This window comes from Platichthys flesus, chromosome 5 (assembly GCF_949316205.1).
Source record: "Platichthys flesus chromosome 5, fPlaFle2.1, whole genome shotgun sequence".
In the NCBI taxonomy this organism is placed as follows: domain Eukaryota; kingdom Metazoa; phylum Chordata; class Actinopteri; order Pleuronectiformes; family Pleuronectidae; genus Platichthys; species Platichthys flesus.
In genome coordinates this window covers 9,384,959-9,405,674 of record NC_084949.1, presented here as the reverse complement: position 1 = coordinate 9,405,674, position 20,716 = coordinate 9,384,959, and the positions used below count along the sequence as shown (strand labels likewise).

General features: G+C 43.6%; 1 protein-coding gene and 2 long non-coding RNA genes across 6 annotated transcripts in view; all 3 read right to left on the bottom strand.

Moving 5' to 3' along the window:
* The window catches only part of LOC133954457 (deleted in malignant brain tumors 1 protein-like), a 31,100-nt gene extending 11,578 nt beyond the window's left edge, over positions 1-19,522 (bottom strand). For both annotated transcript variants that reach the window (XM_062388891.1, XM_062388892.1), the window contains exons 1-2: positions 19,463-19,522; positions 19,286-19,377 (exon numbers count right to left, since the gene is read on the bottom strand). In XM_062388891.1, the coding sequence (XP_062244875.1) occupies positions 19,286-19,352 (67 nt within the window). In that variant the 5' untranslated portion in view covers positions 19,353-19,377; positions 19,463-19,522. The remainder of the gene's footprint in view (positions 1-19,285; positions 19,378-19,462) is intronic.
* On the bottom strand, positions 5,715-7,331 carry LOC133954460 (uncharacterized). Its single transcript, XR_009920786.1, has 3 exons — positions 7,084-7,331; positions 6,792-6,969; positions 5,715-6,225 (listed from the first exon to the last, which is right to left on the bottom strand). It is a non-coding gene; the product is annotated as an uncharacterized LOC133954460 (long non-coding RNA).
* On the bottom strand, positions 13,694-17,133 carry LOC133954459 (uncharacterized). 3 transcript variants are annotated; one of them, XR_009920785.1, is made up of 4 exons: positions 16,623-17,133; positions 14,953-15,076; positions 14,751-14,840; positions 13,694-14,257 (listed from the first exon to the last, which is right to left on the bottom strand). It is a non-coding gene; the product is annotated as an uncharacterized LOC133954459 (long non-coding RNA). The 3 variants fall into 3 exon arrangements; XR_009920784.1 differs by lacking the exon at positions 16,623-17,133 and adding an exon at positions 15,207-16,325; XR_009920783.1 differs by lacking the exon at positions 16,623-17,133 and having other exon boundaries at positions 14,953-16,323.
* Positions 19,523-20,716: the final 1,194 nt, after the last annotated feature.

Genomic DNA, 20,716 nt, shown 5'->3' with positions numbered 1-20,716 from the left:
TATATTATAAGTAACAACTATATATTCATTTTTATTATTATTATTGTGTGGGAGGGGTTTACCGCACATGTGTGCATGACCCAGGTTGACCAATGGCAACACTTCTACCAGCCAATCACGAGTGACTTTTCATTTCAAGGGTCTGTGGTTTCCTCCGATGGTGAATCGAGAGAGGCTCAGCAGCGGATTCGCCCTGAATCATATGCTAATTAGATAACACCTTCGCTCCGCGACCCCACTCCGCTGCTCTCCCCCTTTGTTCTCCAGGCGCCCTCCCTGCGGTTCGTTTACTAAGGTTATCGTCGCGGAAGAACGCGGTACTGAGAAGTAAAGGTCTGATATCCTGGATCAGATGTGGTTGGTGAATCTGTGGTTTGGTGCACTGCTGCTGGTTAGTCGGCGGCCGTTAGTGAAATGCAGGTAGCTGGATTGACACAAACAAATCAAATACTGTTTTGTTCCTGATCCACTAATCAAAAGAGTGTTATCATTTGAACGTGAGTTGAACGTAAGCTTCCGAGTATAAAAGTAACTGAGACGACACCCTGCAGAGTTTGTGCGATTGCTCCTGTTTCCTCTATCATTCAGATATTCATTGCTTTATAAACAGTATTTTTAAAGACTCGCTCCTTCCTTAAGCCTGAAACATGCTTCTGCGACTGCGTCTGCGTCTTTTCACGCCGCTGTGGCGCAAGACTCGTTTTCATTCATGCTTCCCCAACCGTTGCGCGTCTTACAAAGCCATTCCGCGCCAGAACACTAGGCGGAGATGTGGAAGATGACCTTAGAGACGCCTTCTTTCTTCTTCGTCGATTGTTTATTTACATAGCCACTGCGGCTCCTCGTACCCTGTTTCTGGCGGACAAATCCACCAGTCAGTGACAGGTTATACAAGTGATCATACTATCGGATATCTTCTGCCAAGTGCTCTTCTATTCGGTCCATATTCGTTCTTCTAAATCTTCCGTGATTTCTGCCGGTATTATGGGGCATGAAACCGGAAATGCAGCTCCAGAAGGGATGTAGAGCAGACCAATCACAGCCTTGCGGGCTGAGTGAGCTTGCGGAGCTTTGCCGTAAATTTTAGAAAAGGGGGTCGACACCCGTCAGCACGTAAGGAGGGATACATAAGCACGTAAGGGACCCGGAAGGGCTCTTGCGCTTACGGGCCCTTGAAAACGCAGAAGCATGTTTCAGGTTTTAGTAATACCTTCCTGCACTTGCACTGAGCCTATTCGTAGCCTAATCTAAGGAGTAATTTGCTCTACAATCTTTTAAGACGGCTCGTAGCCCCAAGAGCTAGCCTTCTAGCTAGCTAACTTCTTCCAACTGCAGCTAGCCCTTTTCTCCTTAACACCTACCTACCTTCAATCATCCAGCGTGTTGCAACAAATAAAACACAAGCATTTGAATACTATTCTGTGCTGTCCCTGTCTACATTGTGTACTGTTCGTTTTGTTATGAACCATTGCTTAGCACAGCCTTATTCATTATTCGTGTGCAAGTCGCTCACTGCCACACATATAAACACACTCACAAGTAGGGATGGGTATCGTTAGGTTATATACAATACACTCGTGAATCTGACTTTGGTGCCTGAGGTAATTGAAGAGTGAGGATGGCTTTTCCATCACTCGGAGACCCCCGTTTCACCGCGGCTGGGGCTGTCGCGGGCAAGGCATCGGGCCGCCTTCGTCTACCCATAACGCAGACGCATTTGTGAAACCTTTCTCGGCTTGGTCTTCGTTCCTCCTGCCCCCAGCCTTTCCAAGCCGACCCAGAGCCGGTTGCGGCGCACCACCACGGAAGAAATGTGCCCGGCGGGGGCCAGCCAGCGCCGGAAGCCCTGATGCACGCGTAACGCCGGCAGCACGGAGACAAGAGTTTGTCCACCGGCAGCCGCGCCCGACTCATGCGGTTGCCCGACGGGAGGCGCCCCTTCCCGTGAAAGAAGGAGTGGAAGTGTGAGGAGGCGGGAGGAACGAAGACCTCAGTTCAGTTGGCTCAGGCACCGAAATGAAGCACCGAAATCTGCGCTGCATTTCGGTCGGGGTAGGTACCGGTTGTATTGGAACCGGTTCTCGGTACCCAACCCTACTCACAAGACCCTGACATTTCAATTAGAACTTTAGCAACTTGACACACACTGTATCAGCAAACAAACACAACTAGTGAAAGTTTCTGATTTGTAAAAGTCAGGCAACCGATGCACCTGTTGCGAAGAAGCCGAAGCGTTGCATATATGACGAGAGCTATTTGCAGTTTGGTTTCACCGTCACTGGCATTTTGTGTGCCGAGGTGCTGGCAAATGACAGTATGAAACCATGCAAATTAAATAGTTACCTCGACACCAAACACCCTGACTCATAAGAGAAGCCTGTGGACTTCTAGCAACAACAAACCACCATCTCCAAGCATAGCACTGTCTCCAAGCAGTGTCTGGAGGCATCGTATATAGTTGCTCATAGAATTGCTAAGCTTGGCAAACCTCATACAATTGCTGAAACACTGATTTTGCCGGTCGCGCAAGACCGGCAAAGTGTAGAATAATGATAGGCGAGAGTGCAGCTGCTAAATACAGTGCAATACCTATGTCAAATGACACTGTGTCACGCCGAATATAAGAAATGTCTAGTGATATCAAAGAGCAACTAATACACTTCATTCAAATCAGTCCTTACTATGCACTGCAGCTGGACGAATCCACTGACATCACTGGACAGGCCCAGCTTCTGAGTTACGTTAGGTATGTGCGGGAAAAGGAAATTGAGGAGGACATAATGTTTTGCCGGCCTCTTCTGACCTGTACAACTGGGGAGGCAATCTTTAATGTACTTGACTCGTTCATCCAAGCAAGTGGTTTGGGCTGGGGAAAGTGTATTCGCCTCTGCAGAGATGGAGCGCGGTCGATGACAGGGCATGAGCGTGGCCTCGTAGCTCGCCTCCAGCAAGTTGCTCCACTTGTGCAATGGACACACTGCATGGTCCATCGTGAGGCACTTGCTTCAAGAAAATGCCAACGCTCTTCGAGTCAGTGGTTCACCAGGCCGTGAAAATAATTAACCATATTAAAGCTTGTCCACTTAACTCCCGTTTGTTTGGGGTCCTCTGCCAGGAGATGGGGTCAGGGCACATACAGCTGTTGCTGCACACTGAAGTTCGCTGGCTCTCCAGGGAGCTGCGAGAGGAGGTACAGTTGTTTTTGACTGAAAGTCAAACAGATCTGGAGAAGCAACTGGATGATGCCATGTGGGTTGCATCTCTCTCCTATTCGGTGGATATTTTTGACCGGCTGAATGGCCTTAACCGCTCTTTGCAAGTCTGCAAATCTAACGTTCTGCTCCTCGCTGATAGATTGAATGCCTACACGCAAAAAATTGCTCTCTGGCATGGTTGCATCAGCTCTGGAAACTGCAACATGTTTCCCAGCCTTGCAGACTTCATTGCCGAAGCACATGGCACTGATTTCTCCTCTCTCCTCCAATCAGCTGCTGATCACCTTTTAGTGCTGAATAATCAGTTTGGCTCCTATTTCAAAGAGGACTACTGTTCGTTAAAAATCATCCTCCTTTTCGCGTCGACTTATTTGTGTGAGGCAGGCTTTTCGTGTTTAACAGTTTTTATTGTTTTCTTTGGTTAATCAATACAAAACAATACAATTATACACTCACAGCTTACCCCATGCAGCAGAAGTACATACATTAAGAGACTTCAGAATGTATATCCATATCTATATATATATATATATATATATATATATATACACATAAGTACATACAGGTCCAGGTTCTCTCAAAGTTCTGTGTGGAGCCTTTCAGAGTGTATCTTATTTTCTCAAGTTATAGGAAGGACATGGTGTCTCTAATCCATCTACTGAATGTGGGAGGTTTCTGTTCCTTCCATAAGAGTAATATAAGACGTCTGGCAAGCAGAGAGGTGAAAGCTATAGCAACGTGGGCCCTACCCTTAAGAGGACATGTTTCAACAGTAAAGCCAAAAATAGCACATAATGGGTTTGGAGGCATTCCGAAATGCTGGCGTTAGGGACCAATCACAGCCAAGGGCTATCCGTGGGCTCTCCGCCATTTCGACGTGTAGTTAGAAAAATGAGAGCTGCACGAAAAGCTCTCCGAGGAGCCGCGGAGAGGCCCGGAGAGGGCGTTCCACGTTGGAGAAGGCGGTCCTATCTGTCCGTGTCCGTCAAAACGGAGAAGCATACATTGGCCTTAAGGGCAATGGCTAACGGCTCTATTGCAATGGCGAAGAGGAGGGGCGACAGGGGGCAGCCTTGGCGGGTGCCTCTACCCAGGGAGAAATATTCAGACTGCTGACCGTTGGTAACTACTGCGGCAAAGGGTTGAGCATATAAAAGTTTTATCCAGGATATAAATGCTTCACCAAATCCAAATTGCTTGAGCACTGAGAACAGGTAGTTCCATTCAACTCGATCGAACGCCTTTTCGGCATCAAGTGAAATCACCATTTCAGGAACAAGGGCTGACGGGGAGTACACAATATTTAGGAGTCTTCTCAGGTTTGAGCTAGAGTGTCTATTCAAAATAAAAACTGTCTGATCTGTGGATATTATTTGTGGTAGTAACTTCTCCAGTCTAGCGGCTAGGATTTTAGACAGTATCTTATAATCGCCATTCAGTAAAGAGACTTTTCTATAGAAGTCTGAGGTAAAGCCATCTGGCCCAGGTGTTTTATTGTATTGTAAAGATTTAATAGGGTCTACGATTTCTGTGTTTTTGAGATCTCTCCCCCAAGTGGTGAATTGTGCTCCGGAGGGATGGAGGGAAATGTGAGTTTGTCAAAGAAGCTCTCAACTCTCAGAGTTTTCATCCTGTTCGGACCTATATAGGTCACTGTAGTAATGTTTAAAGACCTTGTAAAGCTGGTCACAGTCTCACCATTTTCATCATGAACCTTAGGTATGAGGCGAGAGGAGGCGGAATGGCGGGCTTGTTGGGCTAACAGTTTCCCAGCCTTATCACCAGATTCATAAAAATTATAACGTGACTTGGTGAGCAGATAAGTGGCTTTGTCTGTGGTCAGTGTATCATATTCTGTCTGCAAGCGCAGCCTTTCTTTATAAAGATTTGGAGAGGGGGATGAGGCATATTGTTTATCAATATCAGTTAAAGGGGACATATTATGCCCATTTCACCACAGTTGATATGGTTCCTTAGGGTCTTAATGAAATGTCTGTAACATTTTTTGGTAAAAATACCACAAGGATCATTTAAAACAACACTTTTTTACTCTGTCTAAAACAGACCTCGTCAGAACGACCCGTTTTGAGGGCCCCGCCCCCCTCTCAGCCCGCCCCCATCTTACCCCACCCCCTTTCACCCTTCTCATCCCTCCCCCTTCTCACGTCTCCCCTCTCATGGAGGTGTAGGACATGTGTTTGAATGTGTTCTCACTACAGAATGCATTCAAAATCTATAGGGCAGATTATGGGCCTTTATGTCCAAGAGGAATAGAGCAGTAAGTTTTGTTTTTTTTATGCATGAGATATCAGTCATTTCTGTAATAAAATTATGACTGAGGAATAAAATACATAAATTACTCTTCCCTCTGTATTACTTTGCTAACTGCTCATCTTACACGTGTCAATTGTTGTCATATTACATATCAAACATTAAAAGCACACAACTGTTTCTACAAACTTTTATTGTCAGAAAGATTGCTAGAAAGAATGCCACAGAGCTTTTTTAAATAGTTATTAAATGTACTGGCTGGGACAGAGGTAATAGATACAAAAAATACCAAGTATAATAAAAACATTGATTACGAAAATACACTTTGTGCCATCAGTAGCCATACTGTAAACAAAGGAACACTTTATATTTGTGTGTCACCTTTTATTTTCTAAATACAATGTAAACTTTGCTCAGCCGTTACAGGGATTTGCCGTACAGAAGCTTTGTGAGCTGGTGTTGAGGCCCTCTGGGCCGGAGAATCAGGGTGGTCCTGCCCTCCTGCTCGGTGCTCCAGATACGCAGAGTGTTCCCTGATGCTCAGGGAAGTTATACAGAGTTCAGACCTGCCCTTGATTGAAACTCGACACATAGCTGGCTATAACTTCCTGCTTGTCAGGTTTCTCATACTTGGCAGAGAGATTCTCAGGTTTTGAGATCTTCAGCACCTCATTCACATATGGGGCCGGGTCCTGAAAAACCTCGTGAAAGATGAGGTCCAACAGGTTATCCACGTAATCTGTAATACAAATTGGGAAAAAAAGTTGGACATTTTGCACTTTTTGTATTTATTTTTTTCTTTTTATAATTATTTTATTCTATTTATCGTGAAGACGATAAATAAATGGTCTTTAAATGGTGAAGACCATTTAAAGACAGCAGTTAATTGATAAATAGCAGTGAAAAAGTGGGCGTGATTTCCACTCCAAGGTATTTAAATCCCTTCTTAACTACTTTGAATGGGAAATGTGAAGGGGAAATTTGAGAGGCAGCTTGATTGAGAGGGAACATTTCACTCTTCAGGAGATTAACTTGAAGAGTTAATCTGCTTTCACCGGCTTTGCTGTGCACTCGCCCTTCTTATATATTACATCTGTCCCCCGCCGACACACAGGACACACCTCAAACAGCTCCAGGAGGCAGTTTTCATAGACAATATATGTGGGTGTCTTATGAACAGGGTTGGAAGTTTCCATTCTATTAGAACGACAAAGATTTCACCAAAAGGCTGCAACAGCTAAAAAAGTGTAGGATGGTAATCCATCTGAATATTGAAATGTTTAGATTAAATATTGAGTCACTCACGTCACATCTGCTGACTCAGTCAAGACTGTGATCAAGTCATCAGGATCATAGGTAGCATCCTGTGACTCTCCGAAGTCCATACTTGAACAACTTGGGTTGTCCTCTCCCTCCTCCAAGCGAGGTCTCTTACAGCTAAGGTCCCAACACCGACATCAGTGCAGCACAGTTTTCTGTGTGCCTATGATAAAACAGACATTCAGTATCCATGGAGTTACAACAAATGAGATGCTGTTACAACTTTAACACAGAGACACAATCAATGACATGACGAAGTAACTGAGGGTAAACAAACCTGTACTTTTTGTAGTGAGGTCGCAGTGTTTTCATAGAAAGCTGCGTGCCATGTGTGCGCATCTACGTGATGCAGCCTAGCACCGTGAACAGATGTGCTTGCCTGAACACCAAAAGCAGCAATGTTATTCATGTTTGTACTACTGTCATGCAAAACAAAGATACAAGGACACATTTTCCCCAAACTAGGGCTGGTAATGAATAATCGTTCTAGTCCCGCACATTATGACAACAACATCCTCCAGTATCTTGAACGAGCGCCCGTAGCAGCAGCTGTAGCTGGAAGTTAGGTTTGTGAGTGTTGTGCTCTCCACGCTCTTCCCCCCCCCCCCCTCTGCTCGCGTGTCCTCCCGTGTGTACTGTGCCGCTGATTTTTTCCCACGGCAGCACTAGGCTGGAAGTTAGCTACAGTGCCCGTAGCCGCTACTACCGGCCCGCACCCGTAGCCGCTACTACCGGCCCGCGCCCGTAGCAGCTACTTGCTGCCGACGCCCGTAGCAGCTACTGCCGGCCGGTGGCCATAGCAGCTGCAGCAGCTACTAGGCACACACGAGCGGAGGGGGGGAAAGCGCGTGGAGAGCACAACACTCACGAACCTGCCGTGCGATCACCGTTCACCGTGGACTCCGACGCCGTCCTCTAGCTAAGACTCGCCAGCCGTCCTCGATTAATTGTTCAATAACGTTATTAATAGTCGAACATGAAAACTCCTGTAAAGTCTCTGCCTATCCCCCACCACTACATACTAGCCCTCCACCCCCTCACACACACGGCACAACATGCTAACGGCACTAGCCTCCACACAAAATGTCTAAAAGAAGCAAATACCAGAATTATTTAAAAAAAATACTTACATTTCCCTCGTCTTCAGTATTGCGATGGAAAGATGGCACCGACCCCTCTTTCAATAACAACCTTTTTGAGAATCCGTTGTTATATTGGCCCAGGTTGATAAAACAGTCCGATTCAAAGTGGTGCAAGGAACGTTGCCATCATATATGAACTCAATCCATCTCAATCTTGTGTCTTCTGAAGCTTGAGTCAAATGAAGACATTTGTGCAGCCGACCACTGAGCATCACGGTTGTCGAATTAGATTCATGCTGCTAGTTAGCTTATCCAAGTGTTTCCAAGGCTTGCAAGAATGAAATACCGGCTGGACACTGATGGACCGACCGTCTATAAAGTGGGAGGGTCCATCTATGGGTGGGTCGAGTGGTAGTGGGGGAGTGCATTGAGCTATGGGGAATGTACTAAATGGGCATGTTGCGACTATGATGTCTATTTCGGTCGTAATTCCATTGGACGCACTCTAGCACATAGTTTCTGAAATAGAGGAACCACAACAATATTTTCCAGAGTTTTTGGGACGGTAGACATGCCAGATACCCCAAATAATGTGTAGAAGCAAAAGTGGAATTTTCATAATATGTCCCCTTTAAGGAATGGGAGATGGTCTCAAGTTCGGCCATTCTTGCTTTTTTATTCTGGAGTACTCAATTATCTGCCCTCTAAGGAACGCTTTAAGTGCCTCCCATATGGTTGAGTGGGAAACATCTGGGGTAGAGTTAGTTTCTGTAAAGAAATTAATCTGGGAGGAGATGTGATTTACAAATTCTTCATCAGCCAATAGAAGCGGGTTAAGCCTCCAATTGCAGGAGGGTCTGGAGGAATTGGGTAAACTCAATTGAAAGGATAGAGCGCCATGGTCTGAGACAGAAATCGCATGATATTGGCAAGAGCCTGCACTCCCTACCAACCTGTTGTCTATCAGAAAATAGTCAATACGGGTTTAAGTATGATGTAGCCTGGATGCCAGACGAACTTAGCCCCGCCCACAACATTTTAGGTCGGGAAGTTCGGTCTGGAGTCGCTCCGTTGAGGAGAAATTATGCCCGACCGGGCCAATCAGATTGTCAGGGCGGGCTTTATACGATGATGGACAGATGATCAACGGTAACGTAATCAACCACGTCATCAAAGTGCCCTTGGGTTGAATTCGTTTTCAACAAACATGCCTGCCGCTGGAGAGCTGAGATGTGTAGATGCTGCCATTGAGTCTGTTTTAGAAGACATAGACAGCGAATTCATTTTGAAAGAGGAACAGAGAACGTGGAGGCGACGCCAAAGCACCGCGCTTATCACTCTCGCGCCGGCGCTTGGCTGTTCACACCGGACGCTGAAGCAACGCTGAACCGCCGGGCAGCGCTAATAATATCACCCGTTGATCCAGTAGATTAAAAGCATATACTTACTTGTCGCTCCAACATTAAGCAACAGCGTCCCAACATGTGTCCTCCTTGGTGTTGTCTTTATACAACATACTTCTCCACTTCAATTATTAATTTAATGTCATCCATGTTGAAGAACTTCACTGTTTGCTCCGTTAAATGTCGGGTGTCGAGGGTAAATTACGTATTCTCCACTCAAGCCTATGTGGGGAATACGTAGCCCCCTCTCTCTCTCTTTGTATCTGTATCACTGCTTGTGTGGCTGTAGTGGATGGGCAGAGGGGGATATTTAATAATGTCATTGGTCAAATTAAAACTCCAGGACAACAGAAGGGGACTTCAAAGTAGAGATGAGCCGGATACTTGGCTGAAACGAGTATCCGGTACGGATAAAGCACTTTTGCAGAGCACGAGTATTATACGAGTAATACGAGTCATTATCTGTGCTCGGACTGAATGAAAATCCTCACACAGCGTCACAGCGCTCCTCCCCTTCACACACCGCTCTGCTCACTCACTCACAGAACAGCTCTCTGTCTCTCTCAGTCACTCAGGTTCGCGGGTCTTTTCGGTTAACGTTTAGGGTTTCTTCAGCTTGAAGTTTGTTTTTATTTCAGTTTGTACTTACTTATTAACCAGTAGAGTTCTGTTAAACGTGGGTTCGTTCAGACGTGGTGCTGGTAGAAAGCGACTCGCGTTGCGTCTCTGCCTGTCGAAGATTTTTTTTTTTAAACAGTTTTTTTTTTTTTACTTCACGCATTAAGTGTCTGACTACTCTCTAGCGTCTGGCTACGCTCTCTCACTCTCTCTCTCTCTCTCTCTCTCTCTGCCAGTCGTTGGAGTTTTATTTTTTTTTTTTTAAACCGTCAGTTGGCTCTAACCAGTTTTATTTTACTTCACGCACTGAGTGTCACATTCTAGGTAGTAGTGGTATAAAAAATATTACAAATTAAGCTACACACACACACGCACACACTCCCCCTCTCTCTCTATGTCTCTCTCTTACTCACTCAAACACACACTCACACACACACACACACACACACACACTCCCGGGTTAAATCACACCCACTTCTGGGTTAGGCCCCGCCCACTCCGAGTACGGATACGGATACAGATAATTCATATGGTTAACAGATACAGATACAGATACAGATAATGCTGTACTCGCTCATCCCTACTTCAAAGTATGGAATGCATATTTGATCATTTATATCATATAAAATATGTCATCAATATAGTTTAAGATCGTTTTTCAGTGTGTTTCCTGGTGCGATACACTCGCGTCAAGCGCAAAAAATAGACTCGACGCCGAAACGATCGCTGCACGGCGCGAGGCAGCCTTGGCGCAGCGCAGCGTTTCAACCTCCGGTGTGACCCGCACAAAGTTTTAACATGGGAGTGGATGGGAGCCAGCTGTAATTTAAGGCTTGACGCTGCGCTGAAGCGTCCGGTGTGAACCCGGCGTTAGTAAATAACTCACATTGCATTGCTTAACATACGTCACATACTACGTTGCTCTGATTGGTTGTAGGTCTATCCAATTGAGCGAAGAGGAATTTTATTTCTTGGTCAGTTGAAACACGCCCCATAATCACAGCCAAATGGAGCGGTCTCAGACTCACATTCTGACTAGAATTGTGAGTCTGACAACGTCAGGCTAAGTATGATGGATATTGGAGAAGCAGGAGAAGCCTTTTTTATTGGGATATTTAAATCTCTAAATGTCTGAAAGACCAGATTGTGCACAATAACCATTGATAACCTTTGCTGATTTGGTGAGAGCCTGAGGTTTAGCTGAGGATCTGTCTAGTGTGGAGTTGAGCACACAGTTAAAATCGCCTCCTATTATCAAGTTGTAATTGTTATGGGCAGGAATGGCAGAAAAGAGTTTGGAAAAAAAGTTGTGGTCATCAAAATTTGGGGCATAAACATTGACTAGAATGACAGGACGATAGAATAACTGCCCAATGACAATGACGTATCTCCCATTGGTGTCGGTGATCACCTCTTCTGCTTGAAATGCGACATCTTTGTGTATGAGGATTGAGGCCCCTCTGGCTTTGACATTAAACTGTGAGTGGAACAGTTGTCCAATCCATCGTCTTCTAAGGTAACTGACAGCATCAGTTTTTAAATGACTCTCCTGAATAAATGCAATATCTGTCTTCAGCTGTTGGAGGTAGGATACTATTTTCTGTCTTTTCATGCCCCATAATACAGGCAGAAACAACGGAAGATTTTAAAAAGAAGAATGGACAACCGCGAAGAACTCCTGTCGGAAGAGGTCCGAAAATATGAGCACCTTTATAACCCGTCGATGTCCGAGTACATTTAAAGTTAAAATTAAAGTAGCTTTATTGTCAATTTCTTACATGTTCAGAACATACAAGGAATCGATACAACGTTTCCCACTCTCCCACAGTGAGACATATAGAGTGCACAGGCACAACAGATAACACAAGACATTTCCTAATACTAAGTAAACATACAGAATTTTTTAGTATTTAATGGCCATACAGACCACCTACGCCTCCGTCTCCTCTCCAGTCGCTTTTCCTGATGACTAATTATAAGAAGTTGCTCTTCAATGTCCAGCAGCTCCATCTCAATCAATTGTTGTTCGGTTAGAATCGTGAATACACTCTCTGCCATGGTTCACCGTGTGTTTGTAATGGAGAACACGACTGGTAGAAGGTAAATAAACAGTCAACAACGATTGCCACACCCACAAAGAAGGCGTCTCTCAGGTCGTCTTCGACAAAAAGCATTACTCCGCCTAGTGTTCTGGCACGGAATTGCTTTGTAAGACGTGCAACGGTTGGGGAAGGATGAATGAAAACGAGTCTTGCGCCACTGCGGCGTGAAAAGACGCAGACGCAGTCGCAGAAGCATGTTTCAGGCTTTAAGGCCAAATTATACTCGTGTTGCACGGACGCACGCATGCACGCAAGACACGCAACACGCCCCTTTCGAGCCCTCTGGCGGCTTGCGTGCGTCCGCCAATTTTGTCGTGCCAACTACACGACAAAACGACGCGAGCCTCACGCAGCCCGCAAGGCTTGTGATTGGTCTGCTTACTACATCCCGTCCGGAGTCTAGTTTCCGGTTTCATGCCCCACAATACGCGGAAATCACGGAAGATTTAGAAGAACGAATATGGAACAAATAGATGAGCACTTGGCCGAAGAGATCCGGAAGTACGACAACTTGTATAACCTGTCACTGACTGGCCGATTTGTCCGCCAGAAATAGGCTATGAGGAGCCGGAGTGGCGATGTAAATAAACAGTCGACGAAGAAGAAGACCTCTCTTCTTTGTGTGTTTTGTCTTTGAAAAAAAAAGGTTACTCCGCCTATGGTTCTGGCGGTGAATTGTGTTGCAACACGCGCAGCACGTTAGAGAAGTACAAACCCAAACGAGTCCGTCGATGCAGCTGCGTGGCCTTCCGCGGTTGCAGTCGCAGGACTATAATTAGGCCTTTACTCTGCCGTGCGTCAAACCGGAAGTCGGCAGGCTTTTCAAGACTGACTGCGCTCAAAACTAAATATCCCACCCACGCACATATCGAGGATGCCCTGAGGATATGTTTGTCAAACATTGTCCCAAGATTTGAGGACCTTTGCAAAGCAGGCTCATGTCTCACATTGACAGACCTGCAAGATTTTGGGGCCCAACTACCCCTAACCAGCTTTTGGGGGGCCAAGCTTGCAAAAGTTTGAGAACCCCTGGTTTAGAGGAAACACTTTTTTCTAAAAAGGTACTAACTAAGGTACCAACTAAAATATGTGGCGTAAGGACAAATCAATATTAAATCTGAAATTGCAGTTTATATAGATTTCCCTTATGTAAGTAAGTGTGCTACATTGTATAACATGAGCAAAGGTCAATAGAAAAAAACTAGAAAAATTGCAATTTATTTCAACATTTGCCTGTCAAGCTCATCCAAGATAATAAGTTGTTACAGAGAGAGGGGCACCACAGCAAAACACTGTGCTTCACATAAGCAGAGGTCTTCAACAGGGGGTCCGCGGCCTCTCACCCCGCCCCCATCTTACCCCACCCCCTTTCACCCCTCTCATCCCTCCCCCTTCTCCCCCCTCCCCCCTCTCATGGAGGTGTAGGACATGTGTTTGAATGTGTTCTCACTACAGAATGCATTCAACATCTATAGGGCAGATTATGGGCCTTTATGTCTAAAAAGAATAGAGCAGTAAGTTGTTTTTTTTTATGCATTAGATATCAGTCATTTCTGCAATAAAATTATGACTGAGGAATAAAATACATAAATTACTCTTCCCTCTGTATTACTTTGCTAACTGCTCATCTTACACGTGTCAATTGTTGACATGTTACATATCAAACATTAAAAGCACACAACTGTTTCTATAAACTTTTATTGTCAGAAAGATTGCTAGAAAGAAGGCCACAGAGCTTTTTAAACATAGTTATTAAATGTACTGGTTGGGACAGAGGTAATAAATACAAAAAATACCAAGTATAATAAATACATTCATTACAAAAATACAATTTTTGCCATCAGTAGCTATACTGTAAACAAAGGAACACTTTATATTTGTGTGTTACCTTTTATTCTCTAAATACAATGTGAACTTTGCTCAGCCGTTACAGGTATTTGGCGTACAGAAGCTTTGTGAGCTGGTGTTGAGGCCCTCTGGGCCAGAGAATCAGGGTGGTCCTGCCCTCCTGCTCGGTGCTCCAGATACGCAGAGTGTTCCCTGATGCTCAGGGAAGTTATACAGGGTTCAGACCTGCCCTTGATTGAAACTCGACACATAGCTGGCTATAACTTCCTGCTTGTCAGGTTTCTCATACTAGGCAGAGAGATCCTCAGGTTTTGAGATCTTCAGCACCTCATTCACATATGGGGCCGGGTCCTGAAAAACCTCGTGAAAGATGAGGTCCAACAGGTAATCCACGTAATCTGTAATACAAATTGGGGAAAAAGTTGGACATTTTGCATTTTTTTGTATTTATTATTTTCTTTCTATAATTATATTATTCTACTTATCGTGAAGACGATAAATAAATGGTCTTTAAATGGTGAAGACAATTTAAACACAGCAGTTTATTGATATTGTTATTATTTATGTTTCACATACTGTTTGTACATTGTTTGGCTTTTAAATAGAGCCTGTAAGAATCATGGAAGATTGCATCTGCTTTCACCGGCTTTGCTGTGCACTCGCCCTTCTTATATATTACATCTGCCCCCCGCCGACACACAGGACACACCTCAAACAGCTCCAGGAGGCAGTTTTCATAGACAATATATGTGGGTGTCTTATGAACAGGGTTGGAAGATTCCATTCTATTAGAACGACAAAGATTTCACCAAAAGGCTGCAACAGCTAAAAAAGTGTAGGATGGTAATCTATGATTATTGAAATGTTTAGATAAAATATTGAGTCACTCACGTCACATCTTGTCCTCTCCCTCCTCCAAGCAAGGTCTCTTACAGCTGAGGTCCCAACACCAACATCAGTGCAGCACAGTTTTCTGTGTGCCTATGATAAAACAGACACAATATCCATGGAGTCACAACAAATGAGATGCTGTTACAACTTTAACACGGAGACACAATCAATGACATGACAAAGTAACTGAGGGTAAACAAACCTGTACTTTTGTAGTGAGGTCGCAGTGTTTTCATAGAAGGCTGCGTTCCATGTGTGCGCATCTTTGGTGGGTCAGTCTGGCATGCTACGTGATGTAGCCTAGCACCGTGAACAGATGTGCTTGCCTGAACACCAAAAGCAGCAATGTTATTCATGTTTGTGCTACTGTCATGCATACAAGGATACAAGGACACATTTCCCCAAACGAGGGCTGGTAATGAATAAGAGAGCGTGGACAGCACAACACTCACGAACCTGCCATGTGATCACCGTTCACCGTGGACTCGCCAGCCGTCCTCGATTAATGAAAACTCCTGTAAAGACTCTCCCTATCCCCCACTAGGGCTGGGCGATAAACCGATTTTATCGATTAACTCGAGTGTGTAGCTCACGTCGACTTGTTTAAATGAAAATCGGTTTTCTCTTCAACATCCGCGAACGCCCTCTCAGCTCCCGTAGTTCGGAATGAGCTCACCCCTCCCCCCGCACAGAGCGCGCATTTACCAAAGTGATACGCGAACATGGCAGCGAGTAGGGAAGAATATGTTCCTAAGAAAGGCACGGTGTCATCCGTCATTTGGAATTGGTTCGCGTTCGAAAGGTCAGATTTAGAGCAGACAACCCCCCGCTGCAAAGTCTGTTTGAAGTCTGTTGCTAGCAAAGGCAGCAGTATGACAAATTTACTGCAGCACCTCAGGCAAAAACATCCCGGCGAATGGGAGAAATGTTGCGCGCAGCGGAATGAGAGAGACCGCGGCACCACAAGCACCACACGCACAGCTAGTAAAATACAGACAACCCTCACACAAACCTTTGCCAACTGCATCCCATATGAGAAGAATTCGCCCCGCTGGAAAGCCATTACTGATGCGATTGCTATGTATATAGCAAAGGATATGGTGCCGATGTATACGGTGGAAAAGCCAGGCTTCATTAATATACATGCCACCGGGCATGTCTAAAGCCAGAGGTCGTAGACAGGCTTGTCTTCCTGGCTAAAAATGTTTAAAGAAGTCCTTCTTACTTATGTTCTTAAAGATGTTCTTACTTACTTATGTTCTTAAAGATGTTCTTACTTACTTATGTTCTTAAAGATGTTCTTACTTACTTATGTTCCAACTTAAAAAAGCACCTTATGTTCTCATGCACTGATTTATGCTGATGGATGCTTTGTTGAATGTTATGTTGGCACTTTATCAGAACAACCTGTTATTGTTATTAATATTTCATGTTTACAGAAATATTTTATTTTATATTTTATGTATTTTACATTTCATGTTATGTTACATGTTACACTGCTTACAAGGGCAGGGCCTGACATAATGCCTGCTTGGCTAGTTGTTTGTGATTGCACTTAAACCCCAAGGGGGGAAATCAAAATGATAAAAGGAAATATATTATTTTGGAACAACTAATTATTTGTCCTCTGCATATGATTTGGGGGGGGGGGGGGGGGGGGGGGTGTAAATCGATTTAAATCGGAAATCTGATTTTTTGGGAAAAAATCGGGGATTTTTTTTTTAGGCCATATCGCCCAGCCCTATCCCCCACCACTACATACTAGCCCCCCACCCCCTCACACACACGGCACAAAATGCTAACGGCACTAGCCTCCACACAAAATGTCTAAAAGAAGCAAATACCAGAATTATAAAAAAAAAAAATACTTACATTTCCCTCGTCTTCAGTATTGCCATGGAAAGATGGCACCGACCCCTCTTTCAATAACAACCTTTTAGAGAATCCAGCGTTATATTGGCCCAGGTTGATAAAACAGTCCGATTCAAAGTGGTGGCAGGAACGTTGCCATCATATATGAACTCAATCCATCTCAATCTTGTGTCTTCTGAAGCTGGAGTCACATGAAGACATGTTTGCAGCCGACCACCGATTCATGCTGCTAGTTAGCTAATCCAAGTGTTTCCAAGGCTTGCAAGAATGAAATGGGACACCGGTGGACCGAGCTTCTATAAAGTGGGAGGGTCCATCTAGGGGTGGGTCGAGTGGTAGTGGGGGAGTGCATAGAGCTATGGGGGAATGTACTAAATGGGCATTTTTCGACTATGACGTCTATTTCGGGGGAAATTCAATTGGACGCACTTTAGCACATAGTTTCTGAAATAGAGGAACCACAACAAATCGCGGGAGTGATTTTTTTCCAGAGTTTTTGGGACGGTAGACATGCCAGATACCCAAACTAATGTGTAGGAGCACTACAAAAGTGGAATTTTCATAATATGTCCCCTTTAAAATTAAAACAGCTGTGAATTACTTTAATAGCTTAGTGTTGCAGCAAGATGTATGTTTATAAATGGCAGTGGCATGGCCACCCTGTACCTTGCACATGTTTAAATTAAAAACATGAATATATGAACCTGTGTAATATTTGAATAGCTTAGTATTGAATGCACAATAACAGGGTAGCTATGTTTATATTTGGCACTAGGCCCAGTGTCATCGCGTATCCAACCATTTGTCCTCTCAAAATACTGTCAAACTCAGCATCATATTCACATGTCCATGACATACTAGGCTGTTGACTGCTGAAATGCCTCATAATATGAACTTCAATTGTCCTAATGTTGTTACTAAACTTTCTCAGTATTCCATTAAAACACTCAACACTTTTATCCAAAGTGACTTACAATAAGTGCATTGAACTATGAGGGTACAAACACAGAACAGCAAGAATCTTTTAAGTAGGGGAGAGCGGGGTAATGTGGGACATCGGGTAATGTGAGAAACCCTCTCTATCTAGGCAACGGAACACATTTGTGGTCATTTGACCACTATGTTTTCAAGCCCCTCCCATTCCCCCCTTCCATGAAGGAGAAGTTGGTGCTGGTGCTGTGGAAAGTATGCTTTTTCACAAAATTGTGTTTTTTTCATGTTAAAGTAAATTAACTTGCTTTGAACTTAATCAACTGTTGTGTCAAAACAAATTTAATCAGGTAGAAAAACTTATATCATACATGTTGATGAACTTCCAACATATAAAACCATGTGATTGATGCTAGCTGAAGATTAGCCTGAATTACTAAAAGATGTTGTTTTATCTAAAACTGTGGCTGTGGGGTAAAGTGGGACAAATGCTGTGGGGTAAAGTGAGACACTGTCTCCAAGTGAGACACTGTCTCACTTTACAGTGTCTCACTTTAGTGAGACACTGTAAAATACACTGTCTCACTTTATCCCACCATGAAGCACAAGTTAAGTTTAGTCTTAAACATATTCTAGTGTTATATTACAAGATAAATGTTTTATTTTGAATGTCATAAACATTGTAGAAAAGCCATCATGCCAAGAAACTATACACCAGGAAGACAACCTGGGGCCAAACACCCCTCGCAGAGATGGAGAGTGCAGCCACTGAGGTCATGCAAAGAAAGAAGTCCTTAAGAAAAGCTGGAAGGGATAGAAATATTGATAAGACAACCCTCAAAAGATTCATAAAGAAAAAAGAGAAAGGGAAAGTAAAATCAGTAGATTGGGATGCAGTAGCTGAGGTAAAGAGAATATTCACAGATGAGATGGAGGAGGAGCTTGCCAAACACTTGAAACAACTAGCTGACCAGATCCATGTCCTTGCTCCAGTTAAGTGGCGTGAACTGGCATTTGAATACGCAGAGAAAAAAAATATCCCTGTCCCTGCCAACTGGACAGAGAAACAATGTGCCGGTAACCTAGGGTGTGCAAGAGATCACTTGAATCATAATAATCATAAATGTGCTTAATTGACCAATCCCCATGATTCTGTTACTAGTCCGATATTAGTGGTTGTCAATCTAGCTGTCAGGATTTTAACTGTGTTGTTATGGTAGTTTTAAAGTGGAAAAAGTAAGTGGACCACTTTACCCCGTAGCTGGGGTAAAGTGGGACACAAGACCACTTTTTTTAAAACAATCATATTTTCAACGCCCTTTGCCCTGAAGACATTCTGATAATTTCCATTGCTAGAACACATCCTGAATTAATGGGAAATGTGTACATTTTACTGATATACCATTTTAGCTCGCCGAGAGGGGAGCAAATGTAAAAAATGTCCCACATTACCCCACTCTCCCCTATATTAACTCATCACCAGGCAACTGTAAATATACAATGTCTAGATACGTCAGAGCCAGAAGCACAAACAGAGCTGGGAGGATGATTTAAAATTATTTAAGGACAGATTAAAAACTTGATCACTGTGAAAATGTAAAATAAACCAAGTCAGACTTGTGAAGTGTGGTGTGTTAACACATTCTGCTTATTTTAACTATTCAACAAAATTTACTGTGTAATCAGAGGAGAAGAAATTTAACTCGAAATGAGAGAAAGTCAGATTCACTTACCTGAAGGGTTCTCTGTAAAAACCTGCAAAATTAGGAGCAAGAGCAAACCCCCAGGCATCTCCATCATGGACCAAATCCACGACACAAACTTGCTGAAAAACACAAAAGAGATGTATGAAAATCATATGTTCACATTACGATCATGACTCTACTTTTCTCTACTTTGTTTGTACACACCTTGGAGAGAGTGAGTGGAAATCCAGCAGATGGTGAAAAACCTCTCTGTGAAATTTGCCTAGTGAGCGAGAGAATGATCATTTATAGGCCTGTCTCTGTGTGCAGAAGACAACAGGAAGAGATAACCCTGACATCAAAAAAGTTCCTATTAATCAAAATAGGACAAAGGGATAAAATTCCAACATAACGGACACACAGACAAAAGCCCTTAGTAAATACATTTTATGGTTCATCAATCATTCGCAGGTCAACATACAATACCGGAGACCTTTTGTTTTTCACAGGTTTGCAAATATCATTGTAATAACCTCCTTCTGTCAAAAACCACGACAGAGGTTTGTAGTGGATAAACATATTAATTAAAGCTCCAAGGTCCCACATCATTTAACAGCATCTCACTGTTTTCATGTTCAGGCTTTTACAGTCAGTTTGACGGAACAAATACCATTTGCATCAGTTTCTGGAAATTGTTAGGGGGACATATATTTCAACTAGAATGGTGACCATTGGAGCATGTAATGGAAAATTCCACTGATCAGTGTCTTACTACTGTTTTGACTGTTTTCTGTGCACTTAGCTGGTCCAACCTCAAAGTCTGTGCCCTAACTTGGTAATTCCACCTCCTGTTGACCTTTATCTGTGATTCTGTGTGCTGGGTTTGATTCCTTTTTCTGTATCAGTGACGCCAGGCAGTAGATGTTTCCTGTCAGCTTTCTGTCTTGTTTCCTTTTTATCACATTGTATAAAAAACCTCCTTTTCAACTTCCTTTTGGTTTCACTCTGAGCCACGTTGCTGACTGTGTTATCCTCTGCAGAGCTATTAATAAAACCTCTAAGATAACCCTGGACTGAGAATCTCATTATTTTAAATCTCAAGATAAATTTCCACGGCAAGCACACACATCCACCAAGGCCAAACAGTCCCCGTGAATTCAGTCGAGCTGAACTAAATTACGTACACTCATAGATATCAGATCTCTTAATATGTCTGATCAGGTGTTATTATGTTATTCCCTGGTAAATTGTCAAAATTTTTTAAAGATAGTGTGCAGATTGATTCTTTTTTTACCCATGTCCCATCCGTGGTGTGTAGCTGTGAGATCCAGTGTAGCTTCTAGTCTTATTTGACGTGTGGCACACAGGTCGGTGAGCTCCTGGCTGTGGAACGATGGATACATGTCATCTGTCCCGCTTCAATCAGCTGTAAACACAATCAGTACAATTAGCAGAGTTAAATTACAACATACATACACC